The sequence below is a fragment of the Urocitellus parryii genome, chromosome X (assembly GCF_045843805.1).
Source record: "Urocitellus parryii isolate mUroPar1 chromosome X, mUroPar1.hap1, whole genome shotgun sequence".
Lineage (NCBI taxonomy): Eukaryota > Metazoa > Chordata > Mammalia > Rodentia > Sciuridae > Urocitellus > Urocitellus parryii.
The window spans coordinates 75127641-75148110 of NC_135547.1; the positions used below are offsets into that span (position 1 = coordinate 75127641).

The 20470-nt window shown below is 37.2% G+C and overlaps 1 protein-coding gene across 1 annotated transcript in view; it reads left to right on the forward strand.

Moving 5' to 3' along the window:
* Positions 1-20470, forward strand: part of Kif4a (kinesin family member 4A) — a 143121-nt gene that overhangs the window by 33297 nt on the left and 89354 nt on the right. Inside the window, exons 8-10 of the mRNA XM_026399977.2 lie at positions 15377-15493; positions 16117-16292; positions 19979-20040. Coding sequence (XP_026255762.2) covers positions 15377-15493; positions 16117-16292; positions 19979-20040 — 355 coding nt within the window. The remainder of the gene's footprint in view (positions 1-15376; positions 15494-16116; positions 16293-19978; positions 20041-20470) is intronic.

Below are 20470 nucleotides of genomic sequence, written 5' to 3' on the forward strand. Positions count from 1 at the left end.
CTATGAACATCGATGTGGCAGTATCCCTGTAGTACGCTCTTTTAAGGTCTTCCGGGAATAGTCCAAGAAGGGCAATAGCTGGGTCAAATGGTGGTTCCATTCCCAGCTTTCCCAGGAATCTCCATACTGCTTTCCAAATTGGCCGCACCAATTTGCAGTCCCACCAGCAATGTACAAGAGTACCCTTTTCCCCACATGCTCGCCAGCACTTGTTGTTGTTTGACTTCATAATGGCTGCCAATCTTACTGGAATGAGATGGTATCTTAGGGTGATTTTGATTTGCATTTCTCTGACTGCTAGAGATGGTGAGCATTTTTTCATGTACTTGTTGATTGATTATATGTCCTCCTCTGAGAAGTGTCTGTTCAGGTCTTTGGCCCATTTGTTGATTGGGTTATTTGTTTTCTTATTGTTTACTTTTTTGATTTCTTTGTATACTCTGGATATTAGGGCTCTATCTGAAGTGTGAGGAGTAAAAATTTGTTCCCATGATGTAGGCTCCCTGTTTACCTCTCTTATTGTTTCTCTTCCTGAGAAAAAACTTTTTAGTTTAAGTAAGTCCCATTTGCTGATTCTTGTTATTAAAACTCTTGTGCTATGGGTGTCCTATTAAGGAATTTGGAGCCCGACCCCACAATATATAGAGCAGAGCCAACCTTTTCTTCTATCAGACGCATAGTCTCTGATTTGATATCAAGGTCATTGATCCATTTTGAGTTAACTTTTGTGATGGCGAGAGAAGGGGATTCAGTTTCATTTTGTTGCATATGGATTTCCAGTTTTCCAGCACCATTTGTTGAAGATGCTATCCTTCCTCCATTGCATGCTTTTAGCCCCTTTATTGAATATAAGATAGTTGTAATTTTGTGGATTGGTTTCTGTGTCCTCTATTCTATACCATTGGTCCACCTGCCTGTTTTGGTACCAGTACCATGCTGTTTTTGTTACTATTGCTCTGTAGTACAGTTTGAACTCTGGTATCGATATACCTCCAGATTCACACTTCCTGCTTAGAATTGCTTTTGCTATTCTGGGTCTTTTGTTTTTCCATATGAATTTCATGATAGCTTTATCTATTTCTACAAGAAATGCCGTTGGGATTTTGATTGCATTGCATTGAACCTATAGAGAACTTTTGGTAATATCGCCATTTTGATGATGTTGGTTCTACCTATCCATGAACAGGGTACATTTTTCCATCTTCTAAGATCTTCTTCTATCTCTCTCTTTAGGGTTCTGTAGTTTTCATTATATAAATCTTTCACCTCTTTTGTTAGGTTAATTCCCAAGTATTTTATTTTATTTTATTTTTTTGAGGATATTGTGAATGGGGTGGTTTTCCTCATTTCCAGTTCAGAAGTTTTGTTGCTGATATACAGGAATGCCTTTGATTTATGCGTGTTGATTTTATATCCTGCCACTTTGCTGAATTCATTTATTAGTTCTAGTAGTTTCTTTGTAGACCCTTTTGGGTCTTCTAGGTATAGGATCATGTCTCCGAAAATAGTGATATTTTAAGTTCTTCTTTTCCTATTTTTATGCCTTTAATTTCTTTTGTCTGTCTAATTGCTCTGGCTAGTATTTCAAGGACTAAATTAAATAGAAGTGGTGAGAGAGGGCATCCCTGTCTTGTTCCAGGTTTTAGAGGGAATGCCTTCAGTTTTTCTCCATTTAGGATGATGCTAGCCTGAGGTTTAGCATATGTAGCTTTTACAATGTTGAGGTAAGTTCCTGTTATCCCTTGTTTTTCTAGTGTTTTGAACATAAAGGGATACTGTACTTTGTCTAATGCTTTTTCTGCATCTATCGAGATGATCATATGGTTCTTATCTTTAAGTCTGTTGATGTGGTGAATAACGTTTATTGATTTCTATATATTGAACCAGCCTTGCATCCCAGGGATGAATCCTACTTGATCATGGTGCACAATTTTTTTGATATGCTTCTGTATTCGATTCGCCAGGATTTTATTGAGAATTTTTGCATCCAAGTTCATTAGAGATATTGGTCTGTAGTTTTCTCTATTTGAAGTGTCTTTGTCTGGTTTCGGGATCAGGGTGATGTTGGCCTCATAGAATAAATTTGGGAGAGCTCCTTCTTTTTCTGTTTCTTGAAATAGCTTGAAAAGTATTGGTATTAATTCTTCTTTGAGGGTTTTGTAAAACTCCGCTGTATACCCATCCAGTCTAGGGCTTTTCTTGGTTGGTAGTCTTTTGATGGCTTCTTCAATTTCTTCCTTTGTTATTGGTCTGTTTAAATTGTGTGTGTCTTCCTGACTCAATCTGGGCAGATCATAAGACTTAAGAAATTTATCGATATCTTCACTGTCTTCTATTTTATTAGAATATAGGGTTTCAAAATACTTTCTATTTATCTTCTGTATTTCTGTAGTGTCTGTTGTGATATTGCCTTTTTCATCCCATATGTTAGTAATTTGAGTTTTCTCTCTTCTCTTCGTTAGCATGGCTAAGGGTTTGTCGATCTTATTTATTTTTTCAAAGAACCCACTTTTAGTTTTATCAATTTTTTTCAGTGGTTTTTTTTTGTTTCAATTTCGTTGTTTTCCACTCTTATTTTAATTATTTCTTGTCTTCTGTTATATTTGCTGTTGTTTTGCTCTTCCTTTTCTAGGGTTTTGAGATGTAGTGTGAGTTCATTTATTTGTTGGTTTTTTCTTTTTTTGAGGAATGAATTCCAGGAAATGAATTTCCCTCTTAAAACTGCTTTCATTGTGTCCCATAGATTCTGGTATGTTGTGTCTGTATTGTCGTTTATCTCTAAGAATTTTTTGATTTCCTCCTGTATGTCTTCTGTAACCCATTGATCATTCAGTAACATATTGTTTATTTTCCATGTGATGCAGGATTTTTCTTTCCTTCTTTTATCATTGATTTCCAGTTTCATTCCATTATGATCAGATATGGTGCATGGTATTATCTCTACACCTTTATATTTACTAAGAGTTGCCCTATGGCATAATATATGATCTATCTTTGAGTAAGATCCATGTGCTGCTGAGAAGAACGTGTATCCACTTGATGATGGTTGATATATTCTGTATATGTCAGTTAAGTCTAGGTTATTGATTGTGCTATTGAGTTCAATAATTTCTTTATTCAGCTTTTGTCTAGAGGATCTATCTAATGGTGAGAGCGGTGTGTTGAAGTCACCCATAATTATTGTGTTGTGTCCATTTGACTCTTGAACTTGAGGAGAGTTTGTTTTATGAACGTTGCAGCTCCATTGTTTGGTGCATAGAAATTGATAATTGTTATGTCTTCTTGGTGGATGGTTCCTTTTAACAGTATATAGTGTCCTTCTTTATCCCTTTTGATTAACTTAGGTTTGAAGTTGATTTTATTAGATATGAGTATGGCCACTCTTGCTTGCTTCCAAGGGCCATGTGAGTAGTAAGATTTTTCCCAACCTTTCACCTTCAGCCTGTGTATGTCTTTTCCTATCATATGAGCCTCCTGAAAGCAGCATATTGTTGGATTCGTTTTTTTGATCTAGGTTACTAGCTTATGTCTCTTGATTGGTGAGTTTAGGCCATTAACATTTAATGTTACAATTGAAATATGATTTGTACTTCCAGTCATGTTTATTTATTTATTTATTTTAGTTTGGCTAGTTTTTACTTTTTGGTTATTTTCCTCCCCCTTTACTGGGATACCTCCCGCTGTTAGTTTGGGGCACTATTTTTCAATTCCTCTTCTTGTAGTATTTTGCTCAAAATGCTTTGTAGTGCTGGTTTTCTGGCTGCAAATTCTTTTAGCTTTTGTTTATTGTGAAAGATTTTAATTTCATTGTCAAATCTGAAGCTTAATTTTGCTGGATACAGTATTCTTGGTTGGAATCCATTATTTTTCAGCGTTTGAAATACATTGTTCCAGGATCTTCTGGCTTTCAAAGTCTGTGATGAAAAATCAGTCGTTAACCTAATTGCTTTACCCCTGAATGTAATCTGCCTCCTTTCTCTCGTAGCTTTTAATATTCTCTCCTTGTTCTGTATGTTGGCCATCTTCATAATTATATGTCTTGGAATTGGTCTATTATGGTTTTGAATGTTTGGGGTCCTGTAGGCTTCCAGGATTTGGCAATCCATTCCATCTTTCATCTCTGGGAAGTTTTCTAGAATTATTTCATTTAATATGTTGTCCATTCCTTTGGTTTGAATCTCAGTGCCTTCTTCTATCCCGATGACTCTCAAATTTGTTTTTTTTTTATGACATCCCATATGTCTTGAATAAATTGCTCGTGGGATTTAAGCATCTTTTCTGTGTTGACTATATTCTTTTCAAGTTGATAAACTTTGTCTTCATTGTCTGATGTTCTGACTTCTACTTGATCTAGTCTATTTGTAATATTCTCATTTGAATTTTTAATTTGTTTTATAGTTTCCTGCATTTCTAGGATTACTGTTTGTTTTTTTTAAGATCTCTATCTCCTGGTAAAGCTCGTTCTTTGCCATTTGAATTTGTTTGTTTAATTCATTTTCAAAATATACTTTTATTGCTTGGACTTGCTGTCTCATGTCTTCTCTAATATTGCTTTCCATCTGAGTTAGGTATGCCTTGAGTTCTTTCCCTATCCATGCTTCTGATGCTTCTAGGTCCTCCTGTAGACTTAAGTTGTCCTGCATTGTTTGTAATCCTTTTTTCCCTTGTTTTTTCATGATGGTCACGTTACTTTCCATCTCTGTTTGACTGCTTTGTAACTGCTTTCTCCTATACATTTGTTTTGGCTTTGTATATCTCTGTTGTCTCTCCTTTGTGGTGGGAGATTATGCCTAGAGATGTTGGGCTTTATTGTACTTTAAAGCTGATTCATTCAATTTATAAAGGGCTTCCGGATTCTGTATGCATATAGTGATTTGTTGTTTGTTCTTAGGACTTTATGTTTAGGTTAGGTGCTATGAAGGTATAAGGGTTAGTATGTCTTGGCTACTTTAGAAGGTTGCTCTACTGAAGGGGGATACTAACCATCGATTGGATTAGGGTGTTGGTAGTAGCTAGGTATTTAGGAGCCCTATAGACAGCCTCGAAACATTCACCTATTTGCATTTAGACAATTACACGTAATGGAGGACGTAATGCTTGGGATGAAAGTTGGGGGGAAGGGGAAGGAAGGTGCTCTTTAAAAGAAAGAAGGAGAGGGAGATAGATAGAATAGAGGAGAATAGAAAGAACAATAAAACTTGAAAGGGGAATGAAAGAAGGAAAAAGGGAGAGAAAAAATAGAATAAAATAAGAAATTAAATTAGGTCTTAGAGATCCATTTTCTTCTCTTCCCGTAGGCAGAGCTATGCCCTCTGAGCTGAGTTTTGCCCTCTATGTGTCGACAGCAATCCCTGTAAGGCGGCTCCTGGGAGTCTCTCAATCCTGTTAGTCCAGAGTTGTTCCACTTCTCCGGCCCCTCCTCCCCTTCCTCCTGCTAGCCAGCCAGGTCCTGCTCACCAGAGGCGGTTCCCCAAGGATCTGGTTACACTTTCAGCCCCACTGCATGCCCTATTTCCCGAATGACTGAGCACTCTCTCTACCATTCATCTAAGCCCCAGTGCTGTGGAGCTGTGGTCTGGGAGTCAATAGTTTAATTTTTCCGGACCCCTTTGGTAGGCACGCCCTAGGAAGCTGGCGGCTAAGACCTTGGGTGTCGCCACTGGTGGTAATGTGAGTTGGGGGTCAAGAATCCCCTCTGCTACCCTCAGCTCCTACAATCACAACCACTCCGCTGGCGGTAGGAGGAGTTGGGGGTTCAGGAGTGCCCTCTGTTTCCCTCTGCCCCTACCATCATGCCCTCTCTGTAGGCGGTTGTGGGAGTTGGGGGTGGGGAGTCTTCTCTGCTTACCCCCCGCCCCTACAGTCATGCCCACGTCACTGGCGGTAGGGGGAGTTGGGGGTCGGGAGTCCCTTGGCACTCACGGTCACGCCCACGGAGAGATTTTTGAAGTTTCCCTGTTGTTTGTATCTGGTGTTGGTGGGAGTCACACACCTGCTAAAGTAGATTCCGCTGGGAAGGAATCTGGTTGGCCGAGCTCTGGTGACTTCCCCTCTCTACTATGGCGGGCCCCTGGCTCCTTGCCGGAGTATCCGAAGGGAGGGGTGGGACTGGCTTGTCTCTGGTCTGACTCAATCTCTGGTTTTAGCTCCCAGTTCACTATTTCATAAAGGCTTGGTTAGAGTCCCTTCACGTTGCCTCCTGAGCCTTAGTACTGCTTTCATAGTGTCCCAGAGATTTCAATATGTTGTGTCTGAGTTTTCGTTTACCTCTAAGAATTTTTTAATTTCCTCTTTGATGTCTTCTGTAACCCTTTGTTCATTCAGTAGCATATTGTTTAATCTCCATGTGATGTAGGATTTTTCCTTTCTCATTTTATTATTGATTTCCAATTTCATTCCATTATGATCAGATAAAATGCATGGTAGTATCTCAGCTCCTTTGTAATTGCTAAGATTTGCCCTGTGACATAATATATGGTCTATTTTTGAGAAGGATCCATGTGCTGCTGAGAAGAAAGTGTATCCGCTTGATGTTGGGTGGTATATTCTGTATATATCAATTAAGTCTAAATTATTAATTGTATTATTGAGCTCTATGGTTTCTTTATTCAACTTTTGTTTAGAAGATCTGTCCAGTGGTGAGAGAGGTGTGTTAAAATCTCCCATGATTATTGTGTTGTGGTCTTTTAGACTCTTGAACTTGAGAAGAGTTTGTTTGATGAACGTAGCTGCACCATTGTTTGGGGCATATATATTAATGATCGTCAAGTCTTGTTGGTGTATGGTTCCCTTGAGCAGTATGTAGTGTCCTTGTTTATCCCTTTTGATTAACTTTGGCTTGAAGTCTATTTTATTTGATACAAGTATGGACACCCCTGCTTGCTTCCGGGGTCCGTATGAGTGATATGATTTTTCCCAACCTTTCACCTTCAGTCTGTGTATGTCTTTTCCTATCAGATGAGTCTCCTGTAGGCAGCATAGTGTTGGATCTTTTTTTTTTAATCCATTCTACTAGCCTGTCTTTTGATTGGTGCATTTAAGCCATTAACATTTAGGGTTACTATTGAGATATGGTTTGTATTACCAGCCATATTTGGTTATGTATGTTACTTAACATGATTTGTTTTTCCTCTATGCTTAGTTTTTCCTTTACTGTACTACCTCCCGCTGTTGGTTTTCATTGTTATTTTTCAGGAAATAAACATTTTTTAAAAAAACAAATGGTTTTGGGCTGGGGCTGGGCAAGCTCAGCAGTAGTGCACTTGCCTGGCATGTGTGAGGCACTGGGTTCAGTTCTCAGCACCACATATAAATAAAAAAATAAATAATAGATAGATAGATAAATATCTATCAACAACTAAGAAAATATTTTTTAAATGTTTTTTTTAAATATTTTTTTAGTTGTAGTTGGACATTTATTTATTTATTTTTATGTGGTGCTGAGGATCAAAGCCAGTGCCCCATACATGCTAGAGGAGCACTTTACTGCTGAGCCACAACCCCAGCTCTGGAAATACACATTTTTAATGGTCCACTTTACAAAATCAGGATTATCTTCAATTATTAAACTGGTCTAGGAGCTTGAATTAGGAATAGTAGGAAATTCAAATCCTAGGTTGGATCACTATAAATGTCTAACAAGACATACCCAATGCTTCAAAAATGCACTGAAATCATCTTTATTTTTAATCTTTTTAGAATTTTCTTTTTTTCTCTTCTTTTTATTGGTGCATTATAATTATACATAATAGTGGATTCCATTGGGACATATTTGTATATGTATACAATATGACAGCATAATTTGGTCAATTTCAAAACCATCTTTAATACCATACCATCTTAATATATGGAGTTTCACATTCATTTGTTGCTACACAACTGACTGATGCAATGATGAATGTGTGCATTGAGGAATTGCCTCAAAGACTGAAGGAAAAATAATTAACCTTGATGTACAAGGTAATGTGTTAGTGTGTTAATATTTGATATATAGCACATTGTAGTGAGTTATTTAAGTGCAGTTTTTGAAATACATTTAAAATAGTGCACAACAATTTGTATTTAACCACTGAACTGTATGTAGACCATCCCTACTTATGATGATTCCACTTATGAATTTCCAACTTTACACTGGTACAAAGTAATAATGTATACAACAAAAACTATACTTCAAATTTTGAATTTGGTCTTCTCTAGGTAGCAATAGATAACTCTCTCATGATGCTTGATATGGGTGACGAGCTGTAGCTTGCAGTCGGCCACACATTCATGAGGACAAACTGATGCTATAGTGTGCTGAGTTGCTAAGCTTTGATATTTGGTAGCTTAGATGTATTAAATGTATTTCGGCTTGTGATATTTTCAACTCATGATGAGTTTAACATGACATAACCCTGTCAGGAGTTGAGAAACATTTGTACTGTCATGTACATTTTACCATAACAAAAATGATATTTAGGGCTAGGCCTGTGGCTCAGTGGTAGAGTGCTTGCCTAGCTTGTGTGAGGCACTGGGTTTGATTCTCAGCACCACATATGAATAAATAAATAAAATATATAAAAACAAATTAAATAAATGTCTATCAACAACTAAAAAAATATATTTTTAATTATATTTAAGGGCTGGGGTTATGGCTCAGTGACAGAGCACTCACCTGGCATATGTGAGGCACTGGGTTTGATCCTCAGCACCACATACCAATAAATAAATAAAATTTTAAAAGAATTACATTTAAGGCAAAATCCAAATTACATTTTCAGAAACTTTGAAGTATCTCTGTTTCCCTAAAGTATCCCTATGATTCTGAGAAATACAATTTGACAATCACTGTCCTATAAGATAGACACAAATACCTGAGCATTACATATAAGGCCCTTTATGATCTGTCTCTAGCTGTCCTCTGACCTCATTGTTTGCCATATTCCATGTCATAACTTGCATTATACTCCTATTGAACGACCTAAATTCTTAAAATATTATTTCTTTCATAAACATGTGTCTTGACATATGTTATCTGCAATACCTTTACACTCTTCTTTCCTACCTTTCCCTTCTCCATCAGCATTGTCTTAGTCACCCTTCATGATTCAGCTCAAACTTCACTTCTTCTCTGGAGTGTACCTTCCCAGGTAATGTTTTCCACTCTTTCCTATGATAGCATGTTTTAACTCTACATTTTTTTTCCTCTAACACTATACCTGTGATCGTTTGTATGTCCATCTTTTCTTCTGTGTATTCCTTGAAAGTAGGCTTATTATTTATTCATCTTTTTATCTCTAACAGTAGCTAGCACAGTTCCTAGAGAATTTTACATATTCACTAACTCTTCAATGAATAAAGATCTTGAGGTGTGTGGTGAGAAAAGTGGCAGAGTCCAGAATTAATCAGGTTTGCTATTGGTTGGGTGGCAAGTTTAGAGGGTGAGGCAATGCAAAGGAATAGTGCTGGAAGTGAAACAAGTTTGTATTGAAAGACAAATACTGTTTTTTTAGTGATTTTGTGCTCAGTGGAGGTATTCATTAGGCAGTCAAAGTACAGGTTTGGACATCAGGAAAGAGGTTTGGTTTGGAGATGCAGATTTAGGGAGTCATTAGCGTAAAGGTATCTATTGGGATTCTAGTTATGGATGAGATCACCCAGGTAGAGTGTATATACTAAGAAAAGACGTAAGACAGTCCCAAGAGAATACCAACATTTAGTGGGTGCATATAGAAAGAGTATCCTGTAAAATAGATGGTGAATGTTTGATAATGGCAGACATGGGTCAGGTGCAGTGGCATATGCCTGTAATCCCAGCAACTTGGAAAGCTGAGGCAAAAAGATCACAAGTTTGAGGCCAGCCTGGGCAACTTAGTGACCCCAAGCAATTTAGTGAGACCCTGTCTCAAAATAAAAAGGGTTGGAGATGTGGCTCAGTAGTAAAGTACCCTTGAGTTCAGTATCCAAAAGAAATTAAGAAAAAGAAAAGAAAAGAAAAGGAGAGAGAGAGAGAGAGAGAAAGAGAATATGAATATGGGGGACACAGTATTTGCATGGCTCTGGAGAGGAGAATGTGAGTTCAAGAATAGTAAATTTAGATTTTCTAACAAACCCCTCTTAGGGCTAAGTGCCTCTTCTCTCTGTGGTACCTGGTGCCTCTAAGTAAACAAATTAACTCCTTCATATAGGTAGAGATTATGACCTCAACTTTGTAGCCATAATACCTACATTTGAATCCTGACTCTGCTGCTTTGTGACCTTGAGCAAGTTTCTTAATCTCTTTGTGTCCCAACTTTCATATCTGTCAAACAGGGGAAATAATGATATCTACTTTATAGGACTGTTGTGAGGATTGGATGAGTTAATATGTGTTTTTATTACTGTCATCATTATTGTCCCTCTGCAGGCACTTTAGGTTGAAGTTTCCTCCATCTTGTTATGTTATTTGTCACTTCTCCACCTGTACTCTAGAAATATGTTGAAACCTCCTGCCTACTGATATATCTTCTCCTAGGCTCTGTGATCTTGTGGGTTAGTAATTATTTTACTCCTTTTAGTGATGTCTTAGAAGGAAGAGGAAAGAAATGCTGAGGGCCAGTCTCCTATGTTTGAGCAGAATTTCCCATGACACTGTTATTTTTATATATGAGTTTACTTGAAAACCCATTTCTGTATAGTGACATTGATTTTTTTATTGGAATTATTTGTGTCTAGATAATTACGATGTTATTTTTTGAAAGTCTTCTATCCTTTTGTTATTTTCCCTTGTAGACTTTCTTGCCTTAGGATCACAGCTGTCTTTTTTCCTGAATTTTGGAGATTATTTTCTTAAAGACTGGAGTGCTGATGTTTGTCCATGTCCCTTGGTCCCCTTAAAACCAGATTTCCACCATTTTACTTATATAGTCATTTATTTTTTCTATGTCCATTTGAAAGCCCATTTCTTTTATTAGGCACAGTACCTTTTGGGTAAAGAAATTCCCATGAAAGTAGATAAGGGATTTATCAGGTATTCTGCATTCGGCTCACCTGACAGCAAATATCCAGATTATCCATGTTTCTCTACTCATTTGATAACTTACATGCAGATATCTCTTTATAGATCACATTTGATTTTTATCACTATCCCATGAGGTGTAAGGTAAGTATTGCCCTGTTTTATGAAAGTAAAGTTGCAGTATCTTGGGGTTGAAGTTGTGGCTCAGTGGTAGTGCGCTTGCCTAGCATGCGTGAGGCACTGGGTTTGATTCTCAGCACCACATACAAATAAGTGAAAATAAAAGTCCATCAACAACTAAAAAAATATTTTTAAAAAGTTGCAGTATCTTGTCTAATGTCACACACATTGCTAAGTGATAGAGGCAAGAGTTTGAACTAAGGTTCTCTGTCTTCCATTCAAGTACCATTCTCACTCTATGCCCTCTCATTGGTTGCCTCAAGTTTTATGACCCATTTGAGTCCCAGATCATTCCCTTTCTCTTTGACCAGGAAGACTATATCTACACTATAATATTACTTCAATTTTTCACCATAGTTTACTCAACCATTTTACTTGCCTTAGGCTCATATGTATTTTCATCACATATAGAACAAGTTTCTCTGATATGGAACTATTGACAGTTTGGGTCAAATAATCAAGGTGGGAAGTACCCTGTGCAATGTAGGACAGTTAGGAGCATCGTTGGCCTTTACCCACTAGGTGCCAGTAGCACACATACTTCTCCATTAAGTTGTAACAAACAAATGTCTCCATGTATTGGCAAAATCCCCTAGGAAGCAAAATTGCCCTAAGCATACAGGACTACTTCATTCCCCTCCTACCTAATTTTTCTCCCTTATTTAAAATGCAAACAAAATTTTCTATTCCATTTGTTAAACCTATTGTAATGTGCCTCCATGGTAGCTTTGAAGTTATATTTCTCTTTTAATGTAAAAACCTCTCCTTTATTATTTGTTTGTTGCCATAGTGAACAAGCACCCAACAGTACTGAGCAGTAGTCTTAAGTCTCCTTGCTTTATGTATTTTCAGTCTTAGAAAAGAACTTCTGATCATATACTTTTACCTGGGCATTTTTCTCCATAGCCATCCTTGATCAGAATTCTTAGTCTCTGGCCTGAGATTGTAGCTCAGTGGTAGAGGGTTTGCCTAGCACATGTGAGGTACGGGGTTCAATCCTCAGCACCAAATAAACATAATAAATAAATAAATAAATAAATAAAGGTATTGTGTCCATCTATTTAAAAAAAAAGAACTCTTAATCTCTGCAAACATGTTCTTTACTTCATCTTTGTCAAGAACATATCACTTTATTGCCTTAACAGCAGAAAATCAAATCCTACTTTGTGACGATTTCTTTCTAGAAAGACGTTTATGTCCCTCAGTTCCTTTTCTATTCCAAAGCACCAACTCTCCTTTATTTTATTTTATTATTTTTCAAAGAGAGAGAGAGGGAGAGAATTTTAATATTTATTTTTTAGTTTTCGGCGAACATAACATTTTTGTTTGTATGTGGTGCTGAAAATCGAACCCAGGCCGCATGCATGCCAGGCAAGCGTGCTACCGCTTGAGCCACATCCCCAGCCCCTCCAACTCTCTTTTAAAGAAGAAAAAAAATAATGACACCTAATTTGTCCTTAAGTCTTTTTTTAAAAATATCTTTATTTTATTTATTTATTTTTTTATGTGGTGCTGAGGATTGAACCCAGGGCCTTGTCCTTGCTAGGTGAGCAAGCACTCTACCGCTAAGCCACAATCCCAGCCCCTGTCCTTAAGTCTTTTGTTTTTGTGTAGATTACAGTAGCCATAGGTTTTTCTCAGGGTCCATCTGGAATTTTATTTGTTCCTTCATGAAACTAAAGATAAAAGTTTTGGTCTACAGAAAAACCTTTACATCCAGATGGGATCTGGGCCAATAAGATGGCACCATGTTCTGTTAGGGTATAAAAGGAAAGTCTTAATACAGGGGTTAGTAAAGTATTGGCAAGCAGATTTGATAAATCTCAGCAGGCTCTTTTTCCTGAGTGGAATAAATGGCTCTGCAAAATGGTATTTCTTCCAACTGGCAATAAAAGGAAAAGAAAGAGAGGGTTGCTTAAGGAAATTGTTTTTGTTTTAGATTGGGGAGATATAAGCATGTGTATAGACTGAAAAGAAGGAATTAGTGAAAGGAAAATGATTAGAAAGTCTAAGAGAAAGGGGAAAGATTGAAGGATCCCAGGTCCCAGAGAGATCATGGGAATAGAAATATGGACAGAGACAAAAGGAAGAGCCTTGAGAATAAAAGCAGCCATTTCCTCTGAAACAAAGGAAAGGATGAAGGAATGAATAATAGCAAAGGAAAGAATGTGAGGTGGGGAGAAGGAAGGTTAGGGAACCCTTGTGGATAACTAGGCTCCATAATGTATTAGGTAAAAATTAGTAGAAAGTAAAGGTAGATTTACAGTCTTGAAAATAACAAGTATTTAGGATAGCTACCATAGTGAGTTAGATTAGTCAAGTACGAATGAGGAAGAAAAGATTTGTAACTGATCAAGATTTCAGCTAAGGTCAATAGAATGCTTGCAATGGATCCAGTCCATTTGGTTATGTTATTTCTTCAGCACTGTATCCTCCAGATAGACACCTACACAGATCAGTTTAACCTATGTTGGGAATGGTGGAAGGTCTTTGATCCAGTGAGTGCTTAGGAATGGAAAACTGAAATATTTATCGAGAGGGTTCAGAATAGGTATTTTAAGGCCCAGAAGAGTCTAATCTACTGACAATAGAAGGGTCAGTAAATTGGTAGCCATAAAAGTGAAGAACAGAATCTATGAAAGATGCAGTCAGAGAGAAATGTGGGGTTTGGGATCTTATAAATGTATTTGTCTCAGGTTAAAAAGGGAGTCCAAAATATGGCTGCAAAAGTAGAAGGTAGAGTAGGGCTAACAAAAATGATACTATTTGTCTTAGTCTATTTGTGCTGCTTTAACAGGAAACCTTAGACTGAGTAATTTATATAAATAGAATTTTATTTCTCATAATTCTGGAAGCTAAGTCCAAGATCATGGCACCAGCAACATTATATTCTGGTGAGGGTTTCTCCTCACTGCATTCTTCTATGGCAAAAAAAAGTGGAAGGGAAAAAGAAAAATAAACAGTGTTCTTATGTGGCAGAAGGGACAGAAGAGCAAAAGTCCCTCGCTAGTTGTCTCTGTCCCTTTTTATAAGGCATTAATCCCATCCACAAGGGCAGAGACCTCATGACCTAATCACCTCCTAAAAGTCCTTCCTCCCAATACAGATATATTGGGGATCAAATTTCAACATGAATTTGGACATTCAAACTATAGCACCATTTATGTATCATTTGACTTTGGTTTATAAATAGTATCTTGATTCCCACTACCACCAAATAAGGGGGATACATTTGTCTTCTTTTATTGAGGATGTTATCCAAGATCATATAGTTAGTCAGGGACAGAGCCAAGATTGCAGCCTAGGTCTATCTGATACCAAAGCCCATGTACTTAACAATTATACTGTATACCCCTTCCCAGTAATAATGAGAAGTCATGTGTTTTAAAGGGATCTCAGAGATTATTACACTGTTTGGAAAAGCAAACCTGAGAATAAAATAGAAAAGAATGTTTATTCTTTTTAAAACAGCAAGAGGAAAGGTATTCCAGTGTTATATAAAGAAAGAGCATAGGACTTGACTGAAGTCCTAGGAGTAGTGATCTTAGGCTGGGCACGGTGGCACACACTTGTATTCCTAGCAGCTCGGGAGGCTGAGACAGGTGGTTTACAAGTTCAAGGCCAGTCTCAGCAACTTAGCAAGGCCCTAAGCAACTTAGTGATATTCCGTCTCCAAATAAAAACCAAAAAGGGCTGGGGCTGTAGCTCAGTGGTAAAGCACCCCTGGGTTAAATCTTGAGTACCAAAAAAAGAAAAGGAAATCTCAGGTGTTTAACCTTAGGCAAGTCAAATAATTTTGAGCTAGTTTCCTTATCTGTAAAAGGAGAAAGATAGTAAAAAACAATGGCAATAAAATTGTAAAAAAAAAAAAAAATAGCTGTGCATCCAATTTCACAGCATTAGTTTAAGGATTTTGATAATGGATGTAAGAAGTAAATAACTATACGGATGATTATTGTCATAGTGATAGTTATCTTTGTTTCCATGGTGAAAGGGCAAGAAGTGCCAAAAGACTCAATTGTGCAAATCCAACATTTGGACATTTGTTCTTTGAACTTTACATAGAGGCACACTCAGAAAAGTTAACAGGATTAAGAAAATTCCTTAGGATTGATTACAGTATTTCTATGGGGTCTTTATTTCTTTTTTATTTCTCAGAAGAAATGCAAGTATATGTGAGATACTTTACCAAGCAATTTAAATTTTGTTTCCTATTATTAGGTATAAATATTAATCGAGGCCTCCTGTGCTTGGGAAATGTAATCAGTGCTCTCGGTGATGACAAAAAGGGTGGTTTTGTGCCCTACAGAGATTCCAAGTTGACTCGACTTCTTCAAGGTAAGCCCAAAGTACCTCTAAAAATAAGAGAGAGTAACTGAGAATGATAGTGCTGAGCAAGCAAAGATGAGACAGGTAAAAAGCTAGCTACTGGGGCTAACACATACATAGCTGTCTAATTGATAAATAGAAGAGAGAGCTGTTGGCAGTCAGGTTTCCAAGATAATGGGAAAATGTCTTCATATATGGCTTTGTGAGCCAAGAAGTCTGTAGAGTGCCAACTGTACTTAGTACTTTACACCTGAAAATGAACATGGTTAATGTTTCTTTATATAATAGTGCTGCTAAGCAGAATTCTCTGGAGAGTTAAAATCTACCTAGAGGGGGCATCCTAAGAATGTTTAATCACAATAGTGAGGCTCCTATGGGTCAGGCCACAGTTGTTTTAACCTGATTCACTGCTGAAATAATAGTTTATCTTGAGAATAGAGACACATACAGTAGTGTTCTAAAATATGTATCATTTTACATACTAGAAATCTTAAGAGTTTTTATATTAATACAAAGAAGAAATTTGTAAATATCTTAAAAATTTTGTCACCAACCCAAATGGACAGCTTGTGATTACATCCTACCTATTTGATTTCATTTCCTTCCATGATTCTTTATTGTGTTTTTTTCAGATTCTCTAGGAGGTAATAGCCACACTCTTATGATAGCCTGTGTGAGTCCTGCTGACTCCAATCTAGAGGAAACATTAAATACCCTTCGCTACGCTGACAGAGCAAGAAAAATCAAGAACAAACCTGTAATTAATATTGATCCCCAGACAGCTGAACTTAATCATCTTAAGCAACAGGTATAAGGGAATTAAAATTTTATGGGAAAAATTATGTGAGTAGAATGGTACAGCTTCTGTTTGTCATATTTTCCTCTGTCAGAATTTTAGATACGTTTGTTAAGCATTGTTAGTTTGGTGACCTCTTCAAGTAAATCCTATTAATATGTTTGCTGCACTTCTAAGATTGGAGGTAGCATTGGAGAGTTCACTGAAAAAGAAGTGAGCAGTGAGAGTTGAAGCAAGAGATGTAGGCAAGGCCCAGATTCTGAAGTTCCTTATATAACCTGTTCAAGAATTTGGAAATCAGCTGGAAAGTATTAGAGCCATTTAAGGGTTTTAAATAAGAGGGTGATATGGTAAAATGTGTGTGTTTTAGGGAGATAATCTCAGCAAGTATAGAGAAAGTAGATTAGAGGTGGACATGGCTAGAAGTAAGAAAAGAAATTTGGCTGTTATAATAACCAGGTAAGACCTACGGCCTGAATTAAAGGCAGTAGCAATAGAGATAAAGAGAAGGAGATAGTTAGGAGGAGAAAAACAAGAAGGAACTAAAATATATAGAACTTAAGTGGTAACATTTGATGTGGGAAAATTAGAGTGAGTGGGGAGAGTTGAAATTGGTTCCCAAGTTTCTTTCTTGGACAACTGAATAAATGGTAGTGCTGATCATTGAGTCAAGGAATACAGGAGGAAAAACAAGGTCAGGTAGGAAGACTGGAAATGATGAGTTCAGTTTGGTTAATTTTGAAGTTGAATGGCAATAGGACTTGTAAGTAGAAATGTTCAAATACAGCTGGCTGTATGGGTTTGATGTAGAGATGTCTTAGCTGAAGAAACAGGTTCAAGAGTCAATCGCATTAGATGGTATGAAGTAATGGAGAGGATAAAATCAAAGAGTACTTGACATATTAAAGTCACTCACTAAATAATTGCTGAATGAGCAAATGAAGAAGAGAAGGCCCAAACCAGAAATCTTGGGAACATTAGCACTTAAGAAATACAGGAAGAAGACAATACAGGAAGAAGGGAAGACAACAAGAGAGATTAAAAAGGCAGTAGACAGGAAGAAAACCAGTGGGGTCATGACAGCCAAGGGACAAGCATTTCAAGGAGGATTATGAGAAGTATAAACTTATAAAGTGTAAGATAAGGATTTTTAAATGTCTATTAATTCTTGTCAATAAGGAAGCTATTGGTGACCTTTATTAGAGGAAGGTCAGGGGAATAAGAGTAGGTTGATTCAGGATAAGTGTACAGAATGGTAGGTAAGAAGTGGAGGAAAGGGCTGGGATTGTGGCTCAGTGGTAGTACGCTTGCCTAGCATGTGTGAGGCTCTGGGTTTAATTCTCAGTACTGCATATAAACAAATAAAATAAAGGTCCATCAACAACTAAAAAAAAATATTAAAAAGAACTGGAGGAAGCTGATGGTTCTTATTTCAAAGAGACATGGTAAGAAAAGGCATTAGCTAGAAATCAAGGGTCAAGGAATATAGGTCTGTTTTTAAACTATGGGAGAAAATTGCACAAGTAAAAGAAAGAACTGGGTGCAGTGGCTTATGCCTTTAATCCCAGCAATTTGGGAGGCAAGAGGATTGCAAGTTCGAGGCCAGCGTGGTCTACATAGTGAGACCCTGTCTCAAACTTTTTTGAAAGTGGGAGGGCCTGTTGGTGTAACTCAGTGGTAGAGCACTTGCCTAGCATGTACAATCCCTGGATGTTAAATCTTCAGTACTGAAAAAAAAAAAAAGTAAAAGAACTAGATAGGAGAAACTGAGAACAGAGAACAGATAAGGTCATCTTCTAAGACTGGGCAGTCAAATAAGAATAGGGGGCTTGAGGGCTGGGGTTATGGGTCAGTGGTAAAGCACTTGCCTGGCATGTGTGAGGCACTGGGTTCAATCCTCAGCACCACATAAAAATAAGTAAATAAAATAAAGGTATTGTGTCCATTTACAACTGAAAAAATTTTAAAACAAAAAGAATAGGGCTTAAAGTCACTCTCAGCAGAAATGGGAGAGTTAACTATGAGATGAATTTGTGGTATATGACTGGTTGTACAACAGGTCAGTAGCCCTGTTAGAGAAGACAAGAAGGCAGGAGTTAGATTGATGCAGGTATAATGGGGTGACATTTTCTCACTTTCCAGATTATAGTACTGCTTTCACTTGAAATCAAGCATTTGCTAGCCCAATATTCACTCCCTCTCTGGCCTCCCCCCTTAGTGATTACTATTTAATCAATCTCTTTTCTTCCCTTTCCTTCTCCTTTATCTCCTTCCTCCCTAGGGGTCACAATAGAGAATATAATTAATTTATCTGTCCACAGTATCATCTGAATTATACAATACCACTCTGTCCCCCTATTTTCTTTTATGTTTATTCCATTGCCCAGAAGGCCCTTCTTCCTTTTTTTCACTTATTTGCTCATTCATTTTAACAATAAGTATTTATGGAACAATATTATGTGCTGGGCACTATTCTGGGATACATTATTGAGCAAATCAACAGTTTCTACCTTCTTATTGCTTAACATGAGAGACAAACACTAAACACATAATCATATACTATTTTGTGATTATAAACTGGGATTCTATGCTATGTGAGTGTTGAATGGGGCCTTCTGTTAAATATTCAGTCTGGGGAGCCTTCCCTAAGGTAGCAACATTTGAGCTGAGATCAGAGGGATTATATATGCAGAGAAGAAGGAAGAGAGATGGAAGGAGAAAAACCAGTATGAGCAAAGTATGGCAAAGAGCATGAATATTGCCCACCAGACAGCCCAGGTTCAAATCCTGGCTTTATAGCTTACTAGCTATATACTTTAGGCAAGTTGTCTGTCCCTCAGATTCCCTGTCTGCACTGGAAATAATAACAATACCTACTTTATAGGGTATTTGTGAGGGTTAAGTGAGTAATCTATGTAAAGTACTTTGAACAACACCTGGCACATAGCAAGTACTGAAAGGGTCTGAGTTAGGATGAAGTATAGTGCATTTGGGAAACTGAAAGGATACTAGTGTGACTGGCCACATAGAAAGCAAGGAAAGTATTCTAGTATGAACCTAAAGGGAAAGCAGAAACATGACCAAGAACTCTTGGACCATGTGCAAAAATGATTTTAAGCTGGGTGGGTAACATGGGTAATTTGCATTTTTAAAAGATGGTCTGGCTACTATGTGGAAATCAGGAAAGTATGATTCTGGTAAGCCAAATGCTACCAAACAGTCAATTGAGTAAAATGAAGGCTGAAAAATGTTCCATTGGCTCTAATGACATTCAGGTCATTGGTGACCTTAGCAAGTTACTTTAATGAACTAATGTGGGCAAAAATCTGATTGGAATAAATACCTAAGCTCTACCTTAGATTTCATTGGCATTATATAAATGCTAATTATAGTAATTTCTTTTCTTTTCTTTTTTTTTTTCTTTTTTTGTACCAGGGATTGAACTTAGGGACACTCGACCACCAAGCCACATCCCCAGCCCTATTTTTTATTTTATTTAAAGACAGGGTCTCACTGAGTTGCTTAGTGCTTCAATTTTGCTGAGTCTGGCTTTGAACTCACAATTCTCCTACCTCTGCCTCCTGAGCTGCTGGGATTACAGGCATGTTCCACCATGTCTGGCTATTTGTAGTAATATCATTGCCAAGGAATTAGTAGTTTTGAATTGGTGATTGATTATTTTTCTTTGCTTCTCTCAGGTACAACAACTACAGGTCTTGTTGCTACAAGCCCATGGGGGCACCCTGCCTAGATCTATAAAGTAAGTTTCCTAAGATTACCTGATTGGTTGTTTGATTGATTGATTGAGATGTTTAGGGTTGAACTCTAGGTATAGATTAATTTTAAATGTGAGTTATAGCAGAGGCTCTTTCTCCTGATAGTTGTTTTTCTCTGTTATCCTTTTAAAGTTTCTAGTAGCTTTCATTTGGTGTCACTGAAGGGAATTTACCAACCCTGCTGACTACTTTGGGCTTAGCTAGTTATCTTTGAAGCAGCCTGGTGTAATAGAAAAAGTATGGGTTTTAGTCTCAGAAATTTATGAACTTGAATGCTACTCTAGGAAGAGCTGTCTCTTCTCCCCAATGTATTTTTTGTCTACTTAGTTATATCCACAGATACATGAATATTTATTTTGTTCTATAGGTTAACCTCCAATACTAGCATTTGTTTTATTCAAATCATTCCTGCTT